The 17,202-nt window shown below is 48.1% G+C and overlaps 1 protein-coding gene across 2 annotated transcripts in view; it reads left to right on the forward strand.

Moving 5' to 3' along the window:
* Positions 1-17,202, forward strand: part of Sdk1 (sidekick cell adhesion molecule 1) — a 974,090-nt gene that overhangs the window by 825,012 nt on the left and 131,876 nt on the right. For both annotated transcript variants that reach the window (XM_006504712.1, NM_177879.5), the window contains one exon: positions 15,109-15,218. In XM_006504712.1, the coding sequence (XP_006504775.1) occupies positions 15,109-15,218 (110 nt within the window). The remainder of the gene's footprint in view (positions 1-15,108; positions 15,219-17,202) is intronic.

Raw genomic sequence — 17,202 nt, forward strand, 5'->3', positions numbered from 1 at the left:
CCCTAAAATAGGCTCATATATGCCGCAGAGCCCTTCTACTGCAGTGCTTAGCCGTGCAACTCTCTCGGGCTGCTGAAGCACACTCACTCTATCCCGTGCAATGAGACTAGCCTCGTGGTGTGCAAGAGCTGAGTGGCCAGCGACCTATTGCTTAAGCATAGATAACCATAAATCAGGGGAAGCACCATGTTCTAGAGCTGCAAGCGCCTGGGCAATAACCACCTTGTCTCTCCTAGTGTGGGCCTTAAGCTTACAGACCAACCAAAGAAGCAACACTAATCCACAGCAAAGTGTATCTCCAAATAATATCAATCCCACCCATTCTTTAAAGAAGGAAAATGCTGAGGAGATCCAATTGGGTAATCCTTTGGTCAGGGACAGGTCTAAGCGCGTGGAGTTGACCTGAAGTCTCAATTCCCGAAGGATCTGTTCAAATTCAGCCGTCCAATTCTGTAACATATACTGAGAAAGACTTTTTGACAAATTAGCTGCCCTAGTAAATTTCTCATACTGAATGGAAGTAACACACAATCCCGGAAACTTTTGTTCACATCCCAGCTGAGCTATTTGCCATAATACATCTAGTTGTTTCTGGACAAGATCTATGAGTTGATTAACCAGCATGAGACCACCCTGTATCTTGACATTAGCTGAGGCCTGTTTATCTATGACTGTAGTCACTGAGGCTGACAAAGTGTTAATGGTGTCAGTCGTCTGGACCTGTCCAGACAGAGCCAAGGCTGTCTGAATCAAGGCCAAACCCAGTTCCTAGTTAGTGGTAAAAAAGCAGGGGAATACTTGAGCATTATACATCACCGACATTGGGAGTGGAAATGTCGACATTATCCCCCAACGCTGCTCTCTCTTTATTATTGACGCCCTGGACATCACCAAGACGAGGGACATCAGTATTCCCTTGGTCAGTCTGGATTTTTTGGGTGAGTCTTTTTGGTATCCAAAATGGGTTGTCTTCATTCTGTGGGAAAACACAAATAGCTCCCCTGGATCTTATCAAAATAGGATCCGGGCCATACCATTTATTATCAAGGACATTTTTCCATTTAACCATCTCATTGGGCCTATCTGGCTCTGAACAATGACGTTTAGCCGCAGTATGGCCATGAGCATCAATATTTAAAAAATTGAGTGTAAAGAGTGCCATAGACACAGACACTCTTGGTACTCGGGGTAGAGTCTCGACTCCCCTCTTCTGCTTTATTAGATAGGCTTTGAGGGTGCGATGCGCACGCTCAACAATACCCTGTCCTTGAGGGTTGTATGGAAGTCCAGTCAGGTGGGTCACGTCCATCTGACGGCAGAACTGCTGGAATTTTTGAGATGTATAAGCTGGTCCATTATCAGTCTTAAGGAGTTTGGGTTTCCCCCAAGCACTTCATGCCTCAAGGCAATGTTGAATCACATGTGAGGCTTTTTCACCTGTTAAAGGTGTGGCAAACATTACACCAGAGCAGGTGTCAATAGAAACATGTAAATATTGATTTTTCCCAAAGGAGGAAATATGTGTGACATCCATTTGCCAGACCTGTAATGGCCTGGCATGAGTAGATAAAATTTGACAACAATCTAAAGGCATTATTAAGTAATCAGAATCACTTTCAGTAGAACCAATCCCTCTGGCAGCTCAAGGAATACCAGAGGAAGGAAAACAGCCATGTAGGCTTGGCAAAATTATTAGTTGAGCTATTCTGTCCCTTTGTGATATAGAAAAGACAACTTGAGGACAAGAACAGAGAACCTGAAGTTCCCCTTTATAATCCTGATCTACAACTCCAGGGTGGACAATAAGACCTTGTAGGCTGCAAGAGCCTGCCTCTGTCTCTCTGGCCACAAAATCTGAGAAGGACTCCTGAGGTCCCTGGACGATCTTTGTTAGTTGTCCAGTGGCTTCACCTGCTCGGGAGAGCGCCTTTTAGGCCCTAATAGCCTTTTCATCTGATTCAGAACTACTAAGAACTGGCTCCTTGAGCTCACCTAGTGATGAGTATAGGCTCCTTCTCCTAGAAGCCTCCGCTGATTGATCTTTTTTCTTTTCTTTTTCCTTCTCCTTCCTTCCAATCTCTCCCCAGGTATTCTTACCTGACCTAAACTTTTCCTCGGGTTCAAGACCCTTGGAAAGGCCTGTATACTTAGTTTGTGTACCATATTTCCTCTTTGCTCCTACTCTCTCTCCCCGCTTTACTTCTGATAGATTGCCCTGAATTTTATCCAGAATTTTCAGCCCTGCCTTAACCACTTGATAACATGTGAAAAGGAACAAAAGGGCTCCTAACACTAGAAAAAGTTCAAGGCCAAACATACCTTGTAAAGCTATTCCCCACTTTACTTCTGATAGACTGTCTTGAATTTCATTAGAAAGTTCAAGACCAGACTTACCTTGTAAAGCTATACTTACGGGTACCCTGTTCCCCAGCTGAAGAGTTCTGAATTCACGCAGTTGAATCCTTCTCAACAGTCTGTTTTACGGGAACACTTCATTACCACCATTCCCCAGCTGAAGAGTTCTGAATCCACGCTGGATCCTTCTCAACAGTCTGTTTTACGGGAACCTTTATGACCGTGACCCGCAGTTCTGGTTCCGGAATGAGGAATCTTCCTTGCGCCGGTGATGGTTAACTCCCGTCCCGAGTTTTCTTGTCCCGGGTTTCGGCACCAACTCTTACACGCGTTCTCGCTACCGGCCAGGAAAGACGCAACAAACCGGAATCTTCTGCGGCAAAACTTTATTGCTTACATCTTCAGGAGTAAGAGTGCAAGCCCCCCATTGCTTACATCTTTAGGAGCCAGAGCGCCAGAGCGCCAGAGCGCCGAGCAAGAGCTCTATTGTTTACATCTTTAGGAGCAAGAGAGCAAGCCCCAAGCCCAAAAACGAAAGCGAAACCCCTTCCCTCTTAAGGAGAGTTATCCTTCGCCTAGGACGTATCACTCCCTGATTGGCTGCAGCCCATGGCCGAGTTGTAGTCACGGGGAAGGCAGAGTACATGGGGTGGAGAACTACCTTTGGCACATGCGCAGATTATTTGTTTATCACTTAGAACACAGCTGTCAGCGCCATCTTGTAATGGCGAATGTGGGGGCGGCTTCCCACACACTAGGCAGCCAGGGTTCTGCCAGGCCTTGGGGTTCTTGGAGTGAGATAGCCCAAACTAGACATTGGCCTGCTGGCTGCTGGTTGGGACCAGCTGAGCCTGCTTACATGTGTGTGGCTGTGGGTGAGACCTGGGAGGGGCAGGATAGATACTTTAGGACTGATGCCCCCTCAATCAGTCATTGGAAAGGGAGCAGGGTCCATCAGAGCTGAGTCTGGGAAGCAGGCTGTGCTAGGATGAACAAAGAAACTTCCCCCTTGCCTCAGTTTCTCTACCCCAAAACTTGGAGGCATTTAACGCTTTATCCTGGAGCCAGTCCACAATATGCACTTAATAAATGGAAAGAGAGACTTCATTCCCAGGGAAAGGGAGAGAGCTAATGTAGACCTAAACCAGAGTAAAACACAAATAGGCCACCAGAATGGGCTCAGGCCTAGGGTATATGTGACAGTCTAGGTCCAGGTGAGGCCTGAGCTCACAGGAGCTCACAGGAGCTCAGAGGGAGGCCAGAGACACAGAAACTCCCATGCTAGCTTAAGTGGACAGAGAACCAAGGTTGGCCACACTCCCATTGCATGCAGAGATCCACAGTCCAGAAGTCTCCCCCAGTTCTGGAGCTAAAACATTTCTGGTGTTGATTGGGTCAGAGCCTGGGCCCTGGTAGCCCTAGTAAACTAAGCTCTCCCACCCCTCCACAGCGATGCCCATTAAAGAATCCTGTGATAGAAAAAGAGATGTATTCAATGTGGCCACCATAGGAAGAGAAAAAAGTTAAAAGGTCTAGTGGCCTCCAAATCCATCTTTGTGGTCCTGACATGGAGTTTGGGTTTAAATAGATGACAGGGTTGTGTACAGCTACGCCATCTTGGCCAAGTAAGGACCTCACACATCACGGAACTCTGACTGTCTCTGTTCCAGCCTCTCCAGCAAGGGCGGCTGAGTAGTTGTCAGAGCTGTGTGAAACCTCCTTTTGGGAGACAAGTTCCTCCTCTGGCTGGCACCACGCTTCTGCCTTTTCCTTCTCCTAGAGTGAGGCTGGGGAAATGCCAGTCCCTTGGGGCACATTGTCTTGAAAATCTGATAGTCAAAGGAAGGGTGCCAGTGTCTCAGATTCTCTTTGCTCCTTCTGACGACCACTGAGAGGAAAGACACTACCAGTGACGTGCTCAAATGGAGCCTGAGTCTGGGCTCCATTGCCCAGTAAAAGTTAAACCCAGAAATAGCAAGAAGCTAGCCAAGCTTCATACCAGGCCCCCGGCTTCACCTGGCCCAGGGGGTGGCACATCTCTGCAGGCAGGTCGACCTGTTCCTGCCCCCCCACACACACACACACATACCCCAGCAGGTCACCTGCTTTGGGAAGTGGACTACTGCAGGAGTACTAAGCAGTTCTCACAGCTCCATGTACACATAAATGTCCTGCACTTGTTATCCTTGTGGGGAGAGTGAGAGAGAAAGAGAGACAGAGAGAGAGAGAACACGCACATGTGCATGTTTGCACTGCATGGCATATTTGGCGGTCAGGTTTCAGTCCTGGTCTTCAATCTTGTCTAAGATGGGGCCTCTTGCTCACCACTGTTTCATTGGGGTAGCAGGCTTGGAAGATCCTGGAAATGTGAATGTCTCACTGTCCCATCTCCTCACTTTAGCACTGAGATTACAGGTGCGTTCTGCCCTGGCCAGCTTTACGAGGGTTTGGGGGATCTGAACTCGGGTGTTCACACTTACACAGTAGGCACTTTACCCACCAATCCACTTCACCAGCACCCTTCTGTATTTCTGTCATGTGGTTATTGTCCTTGTCTGTGTGGTGATGTTAGCCGGGTGGGACCAGGATCCTTACCAACCAAGTCTTGGCTGTGACCTCACACTGAGACAGGGCCCAATATGCACAAGCAGAAGCCAGGGAGCTCCTGTTGAGCCAGCAGATGGACCATGCCACAAATGCCACCTGGGTCAGAGCAGCCCAGCTGATGGAGAACTCCTCCCTTAAAGCGCCTCTTACATCTCTTTGGCTTACTGTCACCTTGCAAAGTGGCAGATTTCACAGGCCACATCCTCTCAGCCCCACTTCAACCTCTATAAGATAGCATGTCTGACCCCACCCGGGTCACCTCCTGTCCTTCCCTGCTGTGGATGACGTGGACCCTGGAGGAGCATCTGTTAGCCTTGCCGATGTAGTAAACCCCACCATCGTTGAATTCCCTTTTCCTAATAGGAAGAGTGACATTATTTTCCAGCTGTCTGGCGTGTGTACAGAGGAAAGCCATCAGTAGCTCTAATGGGCCCTTCAGCAATAACACAGTGATCTGCATAAATCCACAGAGACAATGTCATCCTTTGCTCGGCCATGGCACTTCCCCCTACGCAGTTGGGTTCCATGGTGACAGGTAACAATGTAAGGCACTTGGATATTTCCACATTTGTTGTTTGTGTGATTGGCCCTGATGATAGCCATACAATGACTTCTCGTCATGCTCCTTGACCACCACAGGAAATCTGTAAGGCGTGAGGAGCTTGGACTCGGCCTCCCTACTTATTAGTCTGTCAGATCCTTTTAGTTCTGTTGCAGGGACTTGAGGCTCAGTCAGTGAAGGGCCTGCTACAGAAGCCTGAGGATCCCCAGCACCCATGATAAAGCCAGGCTGGGAAGCACATACCTGTAGTCTCATCACTAGACAGGGAGGAGCAAGAGATCTCAAGGCCTTGTTGGCCCAGTCTAGCAGAATCAGCCAGCTCCAGGCTCAGGTAGAGAGGAGACATCAAAAATTAAGGGGGAGACTGATAGATGAGACCTCTGGCCTCCACATCTATGTGAACGTGTGCATACACACATCCACAAATACCTACATGTATATACATGCAACAAACATACATGACATATACACTCCACTCATACACACACATACACACACCACCCATAGAATATACATACACATACTACACATACCACACATAATCATACCACATATATACTTCCCATACACATATATCACATATATGCTTCTCATACACATATACATATTTTCCATATACATGTATATACCACATATATACATCTCACACACACATACATATCACATATGTGCTTCACATACACATATTATACATATCACATTTATACTTACACACACACACGCATACATATCAAAGATACATACAGCGTGCACACACATCACATGTGCACATACCACATATATACTACACACTTACCATTACAAATACCATTTCTGGAAACAGAGGTCAATGGGTATATGAACCTCAGCTGTGGGACCAAAGTCAGTATCACCAGGATGAGCTTCACCGGGTTCAGAGTCACCAGGGTGAGGGTCACCAGGGTCAGAAGCCCAGAAAGTGTTCTGTGTAGAGAAGGCTGAGAGAAGTCTCTTCCTGGACAGGGGGCTCTTAGGGAGAGCTGCACCCCTAAGGGGAGAGAAGAGAGGAGTGGGAGGCTATCTCAGAGGGGACACTATAAAGAATGGTGACTGGATGTACTGTCTTAGAGGGGATAGGAGACAGGTGCTCTAGATCTAAGGCTGGTTTATTCCAATGGATATAGTGAGCTCCCCCCAAGGGATCATATTAAGAGTGGGGCCTTTGGAAGGTAATTGTGACATGAGTGTGGAACCCCCTTGTATGACGTTAATACCTTTATTAAACAGACTGGGATAAGTCATGAGCATAGAGCACCTGCCTAGAATCCCCCAGTAGGGGGCTAAAGTGTGGCTCAGTGGTAGAGCCCCTGCCTAGAATCCCCCAGTGAGGGGTTAGGAGTATTAGTCATTAGTAGAACACTTGCTTAGAATCCCTCAGTTTGGGCCCAGGGTTCAATGGCATACATTGAAGTACCTCCTAGCATACATGAGGCTCTGGCTTCCATTCCCTACATTGCATTTAAAATGAAAAATAGTACATCAGAGAGTTCCCAACCTCTTAATACCATGTGAGGGTTCCAATCATAAGTAGGCTGTCACCATCACATGCCAGTCCTGCGCTTGCAGTCTCCACAATTGGGAAGTGATGGTTTCTGTGGTGTGTGTTACAGCAGCCTGAAGCATCTCAGACTCAGCAGAGGCTGCTAGCCTGGAACCTGGGTAGCCAAGGCCAGAATAGAGGCGTTCTCTTTTAAATTCATTGAGCCAGACCATCATCAGCATACTCCAAGTAAAGGCAGGCAGCCTCTTATGTGGGAGCCTTACGATGGGCTAGCCGAGTCCACAAGGGAAGCTCTGTCACCAAGGACTTGGCCATTTGGGAGTCCTGGGGGATGGGGGTTGGGGTGGGGCTTGAAAAGCCAGAGGGAGGCCAAGAGAGCCAGTGGCTGAGAAGCCCCAGCTCACAGATTAGGACCAGAAGAATCCAGAAGGAAATGCAGACAGCTATTTCCCACTCACAGGATAAGAACATTAGGCTGGGGAGACAGCTCAGTAAGAACCCAAGCTCAGTTCCAAACTCGTGTAAAGATCAGGTGTGGTGGTGCATGCTACAGGGGGCGCCCTGGCATGGTACATTCAGTAGACTCTGGGTTCAGTGACAGACTCTGTGTCTAAAACCAAGGTGGAGTGGGCTTGGAAAGATGGGTCAGCAGTTAAGAATACTAGTTGCTGCTGCAGAGGACCCAGTTTCGGTTCCCAGCACTCACATAACAGCTCACAGTTATCTGGAACTCCAGTGGCAAGGGATCCAGTGTTCTCCTCTGATTGCCACAGGAACCAGGGACACAAGCAGTATGCGTACATACATGCAGGCAAAACACTGAAACACATAAAATAAGTAAATCTACAGTAAAGGAAAGAAAAAGCAAGCAAGGAAAGAAGGTGAGGCAGCTGCCTCAGGAGGGACAGCAAGGCTGACCGATGGCCTCTCACACATGCACAACCACATATGTGTATGTGGGCATTCACACACACACACGGTCGTGAACACAAACACACACAGAGAGAGAGAGAGAGAGAGAGAAAGAGAGAGAGAGAGAGAGAGAGAATTTAACAGTAAAGCAAGAAACAAGTGGAAACTAAAACTATACTAAGCAGGAAGAAAGGCAGCCTCCTTGAGAAAAGAGCTCCACAAATCCTGCCCTTCTCAAAGCATGCAGCCTCCTTGCCAGCGGAGATCAATCAAGGGCTAAGGAGAATCCCCTTAACAACTCATTAGCTTGCAAGAGTTCCGGATCTGCTCTGGGAACTGGCCTTTGGGCCTCCCCAAGCCTCTAGTTTCTTCCTGGTTGGGTTGTACCTTTGCCAGAAATGCAAACCCCATCTGTCCCTCTGCCGCCATGCCCTCCAGCACCCCTCGTTTGGGGAAGCTTCATTTGGCTCAGGCACAGGGACACCACTCCGAAACCACGGGGTCTGAGTATCTGCGAAGTTGCAAGTTTTCCTGCTGACGGCAGAGTTTCAGCCAGGCAGGGTGTGTGGGGCTGGCAGGTTTCCACATAGTTCTGAGATGTCTCCCCTTCTGCTGGGCTCCGAATGAAAGGACAGCTGCTTCCTTGTCAGTCCTTCCTCCATGTACCCTCCTCTCCATCTGTGTGACACCCTTGACATGGAGTTAATGACTGAAGTCCTTAGAGTGTAGGGTGCTGAGCAGACACCAGGTTCCTCTAGCAGGGACATTCAGTATCCTGCGTAGGCCACCTGATTTCCCCAAAGCTTCTCAGAGGCCCAGCTGAACCAAGAGACTTGTCTCATGCTCAAAACTGGAGCTGTGTAGAAACTGCTTGGCAGGGGTGGCAGGCTCTGAGACTTCTGCTTGTTAAATGAACACACATGTCCAAATAGGTCCCGCTTCCCGGCCAGCTGGTGCCAAATGCAGACTAGACGTGGTGGCAGGCAAGCCATTGGCCCTCCTGAAGGAGCCTGCCACCTCCTCAGAGGGATTATGCAGTCCTTAATGCTGTGAAGGACCTGCCCCTGCCGAGTGGCGTTTGAAACACAGGCATTTCAGCTTCTATAATAAGCATTGTAAAGTACTGTTTGTCGGCTTTCAGAGAATAAAGGGGAGAAGGCCTTTCTAAATCCCATCTTCCCTGTGGGAGCTTCAATTTGTTTTATCATTAGAGTCCTGACTCACTCTGTGTCCAGTGTGCTGGTAGTAGCAAGTCACTTACTTCCAGAACACTCTAATGTGAAGGCCTGGAAGTTCACTGAGTCAGAGGAGCCAGGCAAGGATTAAAGAGTCCTGGTCTCCTTAGATAAAGACATAAAACTTTCAGTTATAGGAATGTAAGACTCTTTGCCAGGTTCTACAAGAAAAGCCAGTGGTTTAGGCAAGAATGAATCTTTGGCATCCCATGCCAGCGGCCCCATATGTTGTCCTGGTTTTTAAAAATAATTCATATGATCAATTGCATGTTAGATATACACGACTGAATGCCAAGTTTTACACTGGACCCCTGGGCACAGGGGAGAGTGGGAGCTAATACCTAAGTGTGAGTGGAATAACAGTCAGGCAGGACTGCTACAAAGTTTGCCCTGTGGCTCTGGGAGCCACACTCAAGCAGGTGGATGCTTTGCCATTAAGGGGCTGAATAGTAAATCTTTTCCTGACCACATGATCTCTGTTGTATGTGTGCATCTCTGCCATGAAGTCACAGTCATTAGCAACATACAAACTAAGGAGCATGCTTGTGTGCCAATAAAGCTTTATCAACAACAATAACAACAACAAAAAGAAAGAGAGAGAGAGAGAGAGAGAGAGAGAGAGAGAGAGAGAGGGGCGGGCCAGATTTGTCCTATGAGCTCAAGTGTACCGAGTATTGAGTGGAGCCTTGTTTGATAGGCTGTTTGCTGGCTGCCAAGCATTATAGAAATCTGATTTCCTGAGTGTTGATTGGCCAGAAGCTGTCATGTCAGATACTAATGCATAAAGTTGCTAAGCTACAGGTTAAGGTTTTGCTGCTCTTGTAGCCAGCTTTCTTTCCAACATCAGTATCTTCTTTCTCGCTTCATTATGTGTGTGTGTTCTTGTTTGTGGGTGTTTGCATGAGTATGCACATTGAGGCCAGAGGTCAACTCTCCACCTTATTTGTTGAGACAGGGTCTCTCACTGAACCTGGTGCTCACCAATTAGAACCAAGCTGGCTAGACAGCAAGGATCCTCTTGTCTCCCCCTCCCTAGCACTGGGTTACAGGCACATGCCATCCCAAGCCTCTGGCTCTTTTATGTGAGTTCCCAGGGATCGAACCAAAGTCCTCACACCTACATGGCACGTACTTTACTAACTGAGGCATCTCTCCAGCCTGGAAATTCTTCCTCCTGCTGATGCTACAGACTTTGAGTCATATTCTCCTCTAAAGCCATTTTACTGTCCTGCTGGGTCCCTCTTTGACAAGCCAAATGAGTCTTTGACACACACTGTATTTGTATGAGTTACGTTGAAGAATATGACCCGAACCTGACAGAGGTGGGTGGGAGATAGCCTGAGGTTGCAGGATGGGGACATCTGCCCGTGCAGAGAGGGAGAGCAGCAGCTGCTGTTCGTGGATGTTTTCAGAAGAGGGAACCAGAGAGCAGGGGGTAGCCATCTTTAGAGGCTTCCAGAAGCAGTAAAGCAGAGAGCAGGTGCTCATGGAGGCTTCCAGAAGTAGGAGCAAGAAAGTAGAGGCAATTAAGGAAGCTTCTAGAAGGGACTGACAGTTGCCTAGAGAAGGCAGGAGGAGGAGCAGACGTGTTTGAACCATATTGGAGAACTTTCATGGACAGAGGTGCCTGAGGTTATGTGGTGACTTCAGGTAACAACAAGCAGAGATTTGGGGAACATGGTAGGCAGAGCCAGACAGTGAGATAGTACCCACTGGTCCTGGCAGTCACCTGTCCCACCTCCAACTCAGAGACATGCAGAAAGGGGAGGGAAAGGTCAGGGATGTGTGACCATGGCTCACACCTCAGTCATAGTCCATTGTCCCAGTTGACTTGCTTAGAGCCCTGAAATCCTAGGTTGAACTCAGCAGAATGGAAGACCAATAGCAAACCAGACATCCCTCCATAGTGTGTAGTGCACACACCAGCTATGGGGCAACAGCAATGTGGGGGAACTGCAAATGAAAGACCTTCATCTTCTTCTCACAACACTGGCAGACTCAGGGGAGAAATACGTAGGGACCCATGGTCCTGTCCTGCTGGCTTTGGCCCTGATAGCATGAAGCTTGATCTTTGTTGATGGAGTAACAGGCTCCTGTGCTCAATGACAATAGCTCACTTGAGCTGCCTATCTCCCAGTCTTGCTGCCTTTCAATGGCCAGCCTTGCCTCATCCTCTCCTCTGAGTTGAAGCTCAAAGGGTTGCCACTTCTCTTCCAATCCATTTGGTCACATGACAGGATGGCCCTGAGTTCTAGAGCCACCACCCTGATCCATGCAGCCCCTGTGGCAGCATACATGGCAGGTGACACCTGACCAGGTCCTTACTGGGGCCATCTCCAGGGTCAGAGAAGCACCTAGAACCACCTTGAGCCAAGATGGAAGACAGACAGAGTCAAACGTGCTGGGCATGGAGGCTGAGGAGGCCGTAGAGGATACCTAGGACTAGCCTTCATTCAAGGAGGGTTTGTGAAGCTGGGCCTGGAGAGCAGAGACAGGCAGGGAAAGCATTCAGTCAGGCTGTGGAGACTCGGAGGATCAATTAAACTCTGTGAACATCCTCTGCTTCTTCACTTAGCCACAGAAGACCAGTGAAATAAAAGATATAGTGGTGGCCCTCTCTGCAGAGCTCAGGTGGCAGGAGCAGAGGCTAGACCTCCAGAGCTATCAAGATTCAAGGGGGATGTGAGCACTCTCCTGTTGCAGCCTTGCAAGTGGCCATCTCTCTCTCTTTATTGCCCCGTTTCAGCTGCCTTGTTCACTCGCAGAATCCCAGCTGCTCATTAGCCACTCTGACCTCTGGCTCTTTCTCTACCGGGTGTTTCTGGCCAGCATCCCATTTTAAGTGCTAAAACTTGAGGTGAGATTCACAGAACACTAATTTCGCCATTTTAAAGAGGACAATTCCTAAGGTTGTAGATTCCGAATGTATTTCTACCTCTTTCAAATGAGTCTCAGCACCTGAGACTTGTCTCCAAGAGCTCTTGCTCCCCTCCCACCCCAACCCTTTTCCACCCTACCCCTGCTCCCCTCCCACCCCACGCCCCTCCCATCCTATCCCACCCCTGCTTCTCTCACACCCCAACCCCTTTCCACTGAACACTGCTACCCCATCCCCCGGCATTTCAAAAAAGAGTCTCTTATGCTCTGTGGATTTGGGGACAGGCTTCTTTCACCCAGCACAGTGTTTCTGAAGTCTGTTCACCTAAAAGCAAACGCCAGTGCCAGTGTCCCATGCCTCATCATGGTGAAGTATGCTCCTTGTTCATCTGGAGATATGTGTCTTATTTTTACCCTTGAGCTGTACTGCACAGAGCACTGTGAACTGGTGTGTACAAGTGCCTTTAGGTGTATGAAAGTGAATACAGCTGTGTGAAGCTTCACATAAGTGTATGGAGGAGCATATAGGTGTGTGCAGGTATGTACACATATGCTACTGTATATATAGATATATAATTGTATGCTACTGTGGATACATACATATATACAGGTGTGTATGGGCACATACATGCATGCATGCTGTTAGTCATGTTCAGATAAATACAGGTGTGTGCAAGTGCATACAGCTGTTTGAAGGTATTTACATGGTATGCAGATCTATACACAGCTTTTGAAGTACATGTTACTATGTACATGTGCATGAATAGACATACATATACAAGCACAGGTATTGTGGGTATACTCATGTGTGCACAGATGTGAGCAGTCATATTCAGGTGAACACAGGTGTGTGCAGATACCAGTGTGTACACATGTGCAGGTGCATTCAGGTGTGTGCCTTAGTGTATGGGATGTGGTGTCCGCCTCGGTCCCCTCCCAGATCTGCAGTGCTTTTTCTGCTTTAATCTGGTCTACCCACATCTCAGGCTGCCTCTGCTTGTCTTCAGGAAGCAGGCTGCTAGCATTCTTGCTTGCTAGTCCTCCGCGTCCTTCATCCTTTGCATCAACTCTGCATCTTACCAAGGTTGCCACCCCACATACAACACCCCCACCCCCAGTGGCTTGCCCACCTGCCAACTCAGTCTACTCTGTGAACTTGATGAACACAAGGCCTGACTGGTCATTTAAGTCACTTACAGAGTATTAAATGCCAGGACAGGGCTGATTCTGGCTGAAGTGACTGTCAGCCCACCCTCTGTTTGTGCCCCCATGATCCCTGGGATCACACAGACCACTCAAGGAGCCACAGACTGGAGGACACAGTGGTGTCCCCTGTGGGTTCTGTGTGAGACAGTCCAGGGTGGCATCAACAGGGTAGGTGAAGATGTGGCTGACTTGCCCAGGCAGGTCACGGGAAGTGTGAGTGTCCAACTACTAACTGAGTGAGCCATGGGACATGTTCTCAGAAGGAGAGGAGAATGTTAGGGGAGTCCTAGGGACAACCCAATGGGGCCTCACAGGCCAACTTGGAAAGGACAAGTGTCTGTAGACAATCCTCAGACTAGCTCTGCCGTGAGGTGCTTGTGTGTGTGTGTGTGTGTGTGTGTGTGTGTGCATGTGTTCATGTGTGTGCATGTGTTTGTGTGTATATGTGTTTGTGTGTGTTCATTTGTTTGTGTACACATGAGTGTGCATGTGCTTAGGTTCATCTGTGTGAGCATACATCTGAGGGTGCATGTCCATGTGTGTGTATGTGCATATGTTCATGTGTGTACATGTGTTTGTGTGTATATGTGTTTGTTCATTTGTTTGTGTACACATGAGTGTGCATGTGCTTAGGTTCATCTGTGTGAGCATACATCTGAGGGTGCATGTCCATGTCCGTGTGTGTGTGTGTGTGTGTGTGTGTGTGCACGCTCATATGAGTATGCCTATGTTAACCTATGTGTATATATATATCTATATCTGAGTGTGGAGTGTATTCTTGTGTGTGTGTGTGTGTGTGTGTGTGTGTAGAGAGAGAGAGAGAGGAGAGAGAGAGAGAAAAAAGAGAGAGACTTGTTTTGTTTTGAGACAGTCATTGGTCTCATTGAATCAGCTGGACTGACTCACCAGAGAGACCCAAGAATCTGTCTGTCTCCATCTGCTAAGCTCAAGAATTGCACATGTGTGCCACAATGACTGGCTTAAAAATATATTGTGTGCATGTGAATGTGTATGTTTATGTGTATGTGTGTCTGTATGGATAAATGAGTGTAGTACCTGTAGCAGCCAGAAGAGGGTGACAGATTTCCTGGAGCTGGCATTCCAGGGGTATAAGCTGCCTGACTGTGGATGTTGGGCACTGATCTCAGGTCCGCTGCAAGGCACCGCATGCTCTTAACCTCTCAGCTATGTCTCTAGGATCATGTATGATTCTGGGGATCAGTCTCAAGTCCCCATGCTTGTGTGGCAGGTGCTATACTGGTTGGGCCATCCGGCCAGCTCCCAGGGTACTTTGTAGAGAAGAAACAAGGCCTGCATGCTCTGATGTTAAGCAGAGACTCAGCCTTTTTTGTAAAATGGTACAAGGCCATTGGAGCAAGTATGCTATATGCTTGGGGAGGAAAAGGCCAGGTGGTCCCCTGAAGCCAGCAAGTGCTATAAATGGCTCTGGACCCCAGTGAGGAGGACATCTGTGCCAGGACTTCATCAGTGCGCACCATGGGATCCTGGCAGAGTCTTCCTCTGAGCCTCTCTTACTTGTCAGGTGAGAGGACAAAGCACTGTGGATGCTCCTCTTTCCATCACCCAAATCTAAGCCGCAGAACCAGCCCTCCTGAGGCCAACTTGTTGACTGAATTTTGAAATAAAACCCTCCCAGATGTTGTGTGTGCTGAGAATAACAGGAGCCCGTGTCTCCATGGCAGGAGAGGTGTGTGTCAGGAATCAGTACCTCCCAGCAGAGGCTCAGTCCATCATACCAGGTAGATGCATGCAGGACACTAGGCAGCCTTGGTCCCTGTGGTGAGCCCAGTCCATCTCAGGATCTCTCTCCACAGGTTGGTGCCATCGGGGACGAGGAGGAGTGGGTTACCCTCTATGAGGAGGAGAATGAGCCCGATGCCCAGATGTTGGAGATACCAAACCTCACACCCTACACACACTACAGGTGAGAACCATGGGTGGGAAGCAAGTGCAGATGAATGTGTTTGCCGTATGAGAAACCAGATGGCATATGGAAATTAGGATTCTCAAGTAGAGAGCCGGGAGACGGTTCAGCTGGTGAGTGCTTGATCTACAAGTGTGAGGATCTGAGTTTGGATTCCCAGGAACCTGCCTGGTGGCCCTGGCACGTGGCTATAATCCCAGCACTGGGCTTGTTAGCCGGTCAATCTAGTTAAAGTGTCTAGGTCCAGGTTTAGTGAGAGACCCTGTCTCAAAAAATAAAGTGGAGAATGATGAAGAAAGACACCCCAACCTCTGGATTCCATATGTGCACCCATGTTGGTACATCAGAATACACAGACATGCACACACACACAACACAACACACATACACATGCACACTCACATAAACACAATACATGCACACACACAAACACAACACACACACACACATATACCACACACACACAAAACACACGTGCACACACAATCACACAAACACAATACGCACAATACACTACACATACACACAGTTATAGGAAATTCCATATGTAACAATAACAGTACATACACAAAGGCCTTAAGCAAGATGCACAGTTTGAGTTTTGTTCCAATTCATGGTTAGCGTCTAGGCTGACCACGTGTTTCCATCAAAGCATACATACCATGGAAAAGACTCACTATTGCAGCCGTGAAATAACCAGGAACCGCAGGCCGCAGACTCCTGACAAAGCAGATGTCCCAGGCACTCCGTTCTGCTTCCCCCTTCCGTGACCCAGGAGTTATTCTTCTCACTAATCAAGTGCTTAACATGGCATTTAACCTTTCGCTCCTGGATCCTGCTGCCTACCCTGACAGTAAGTCCCCGGCCTTCACCAAGGGGAGTGTGATCATGAGCTGTTAGCAATGCTATCAGTTCCCGTAACATCAGCGCGAGAGATGAAATTTCCAGTTAGCACCAGATGTTGAGTTTGATAATGTCATTGTTCTGCCAGGATGGATACATTCTGTGTAATCGGGGGAACGAGGGAGTAAGGACAAGCAATTCAAAGACTGAAAGGTGAAATTACATCTTCATGAAAAGCATTTATTCAGTACAATACCAAAGTTGGACATTTTTTTAAAGACTAATGAGTTGTTTTTCATTGTGTTTATCTGAGTACTCTTCCCAAGCTTATAGCAGATAAGTCAAGATACAATATAATCAATCCTCAAAAGGAAAACATGCCATTTCAGTGAGCCACTAGGACTCAGGACTTGGCATGGGAAGTCACATGCAGCTGTATAATTAACCCAACAACCAGAAACCTCCATAAGGAAGCAATGTCCCTGTCTTAAAGTCATTAATTTAGGAGATCTCTGAGACAACCATTATGTGTCCTTGCTTAGGTTTTTTGCTATATTTAAATTCAGTTCAAATAATTATTGAGGAAGAAGGCATGGCCAGATATGGTGCAAACCTGTTATACCAGCTACTGCAGAGGCTAAGGCAGGAGGATTATAATTTCAAGACCTTCCTGGGCTACAGAGTGAGTTCAAAGTCAGACCAAGCAATATATCAAGGCTCTGTCTCAGAAGTTTAAAAAGAGCTGAAAGCATGGCTCAACAATAGAGCCCCTGCCTAGAATCCCCCAGTGAGGGGCTGGGGGTGTGGCTCAGTGGTAGAGCCCCTGCCTAGAATCCCCCAGTGAGGGGCTGGGGGTGTGGCTCAGTGGTAGAGCCCCTGCCTAGAATCCCCCAGTGAGGGGCTGGGGGTGTGGCTCAGTGGTACAGCACCTGCTTAGAACCCCCCAGTGAGGGGCTGGGGGTGTGGCTCAGTGGTAGAGCCCCTGCCTAGAATCCACCAGTGAGGGTGTTTGCTTAGCATACTCAAGGCCCTTGCTTTCTAAGGAAGTAGAGATCAGTCTGATTAATTGGAGGTCTCATGTGCACTTTTCACTGTGCTACATGCTAGAATAGATATGGACTACATCAATGCCCTTGGCCAT

The sequence above is a fragment of the Mus musculus genome, chromosome 5 (assembly GCF_000001635.26).
Source record: "Mus musculus strain C57BL/6J chromosome 5, GRCm38.p6 C57BL/6J".
NCBI lineage: Eukaryota > Metazoa > Chordata > Mammalia > Rodentia > Muridae > Mus > Mus musculus.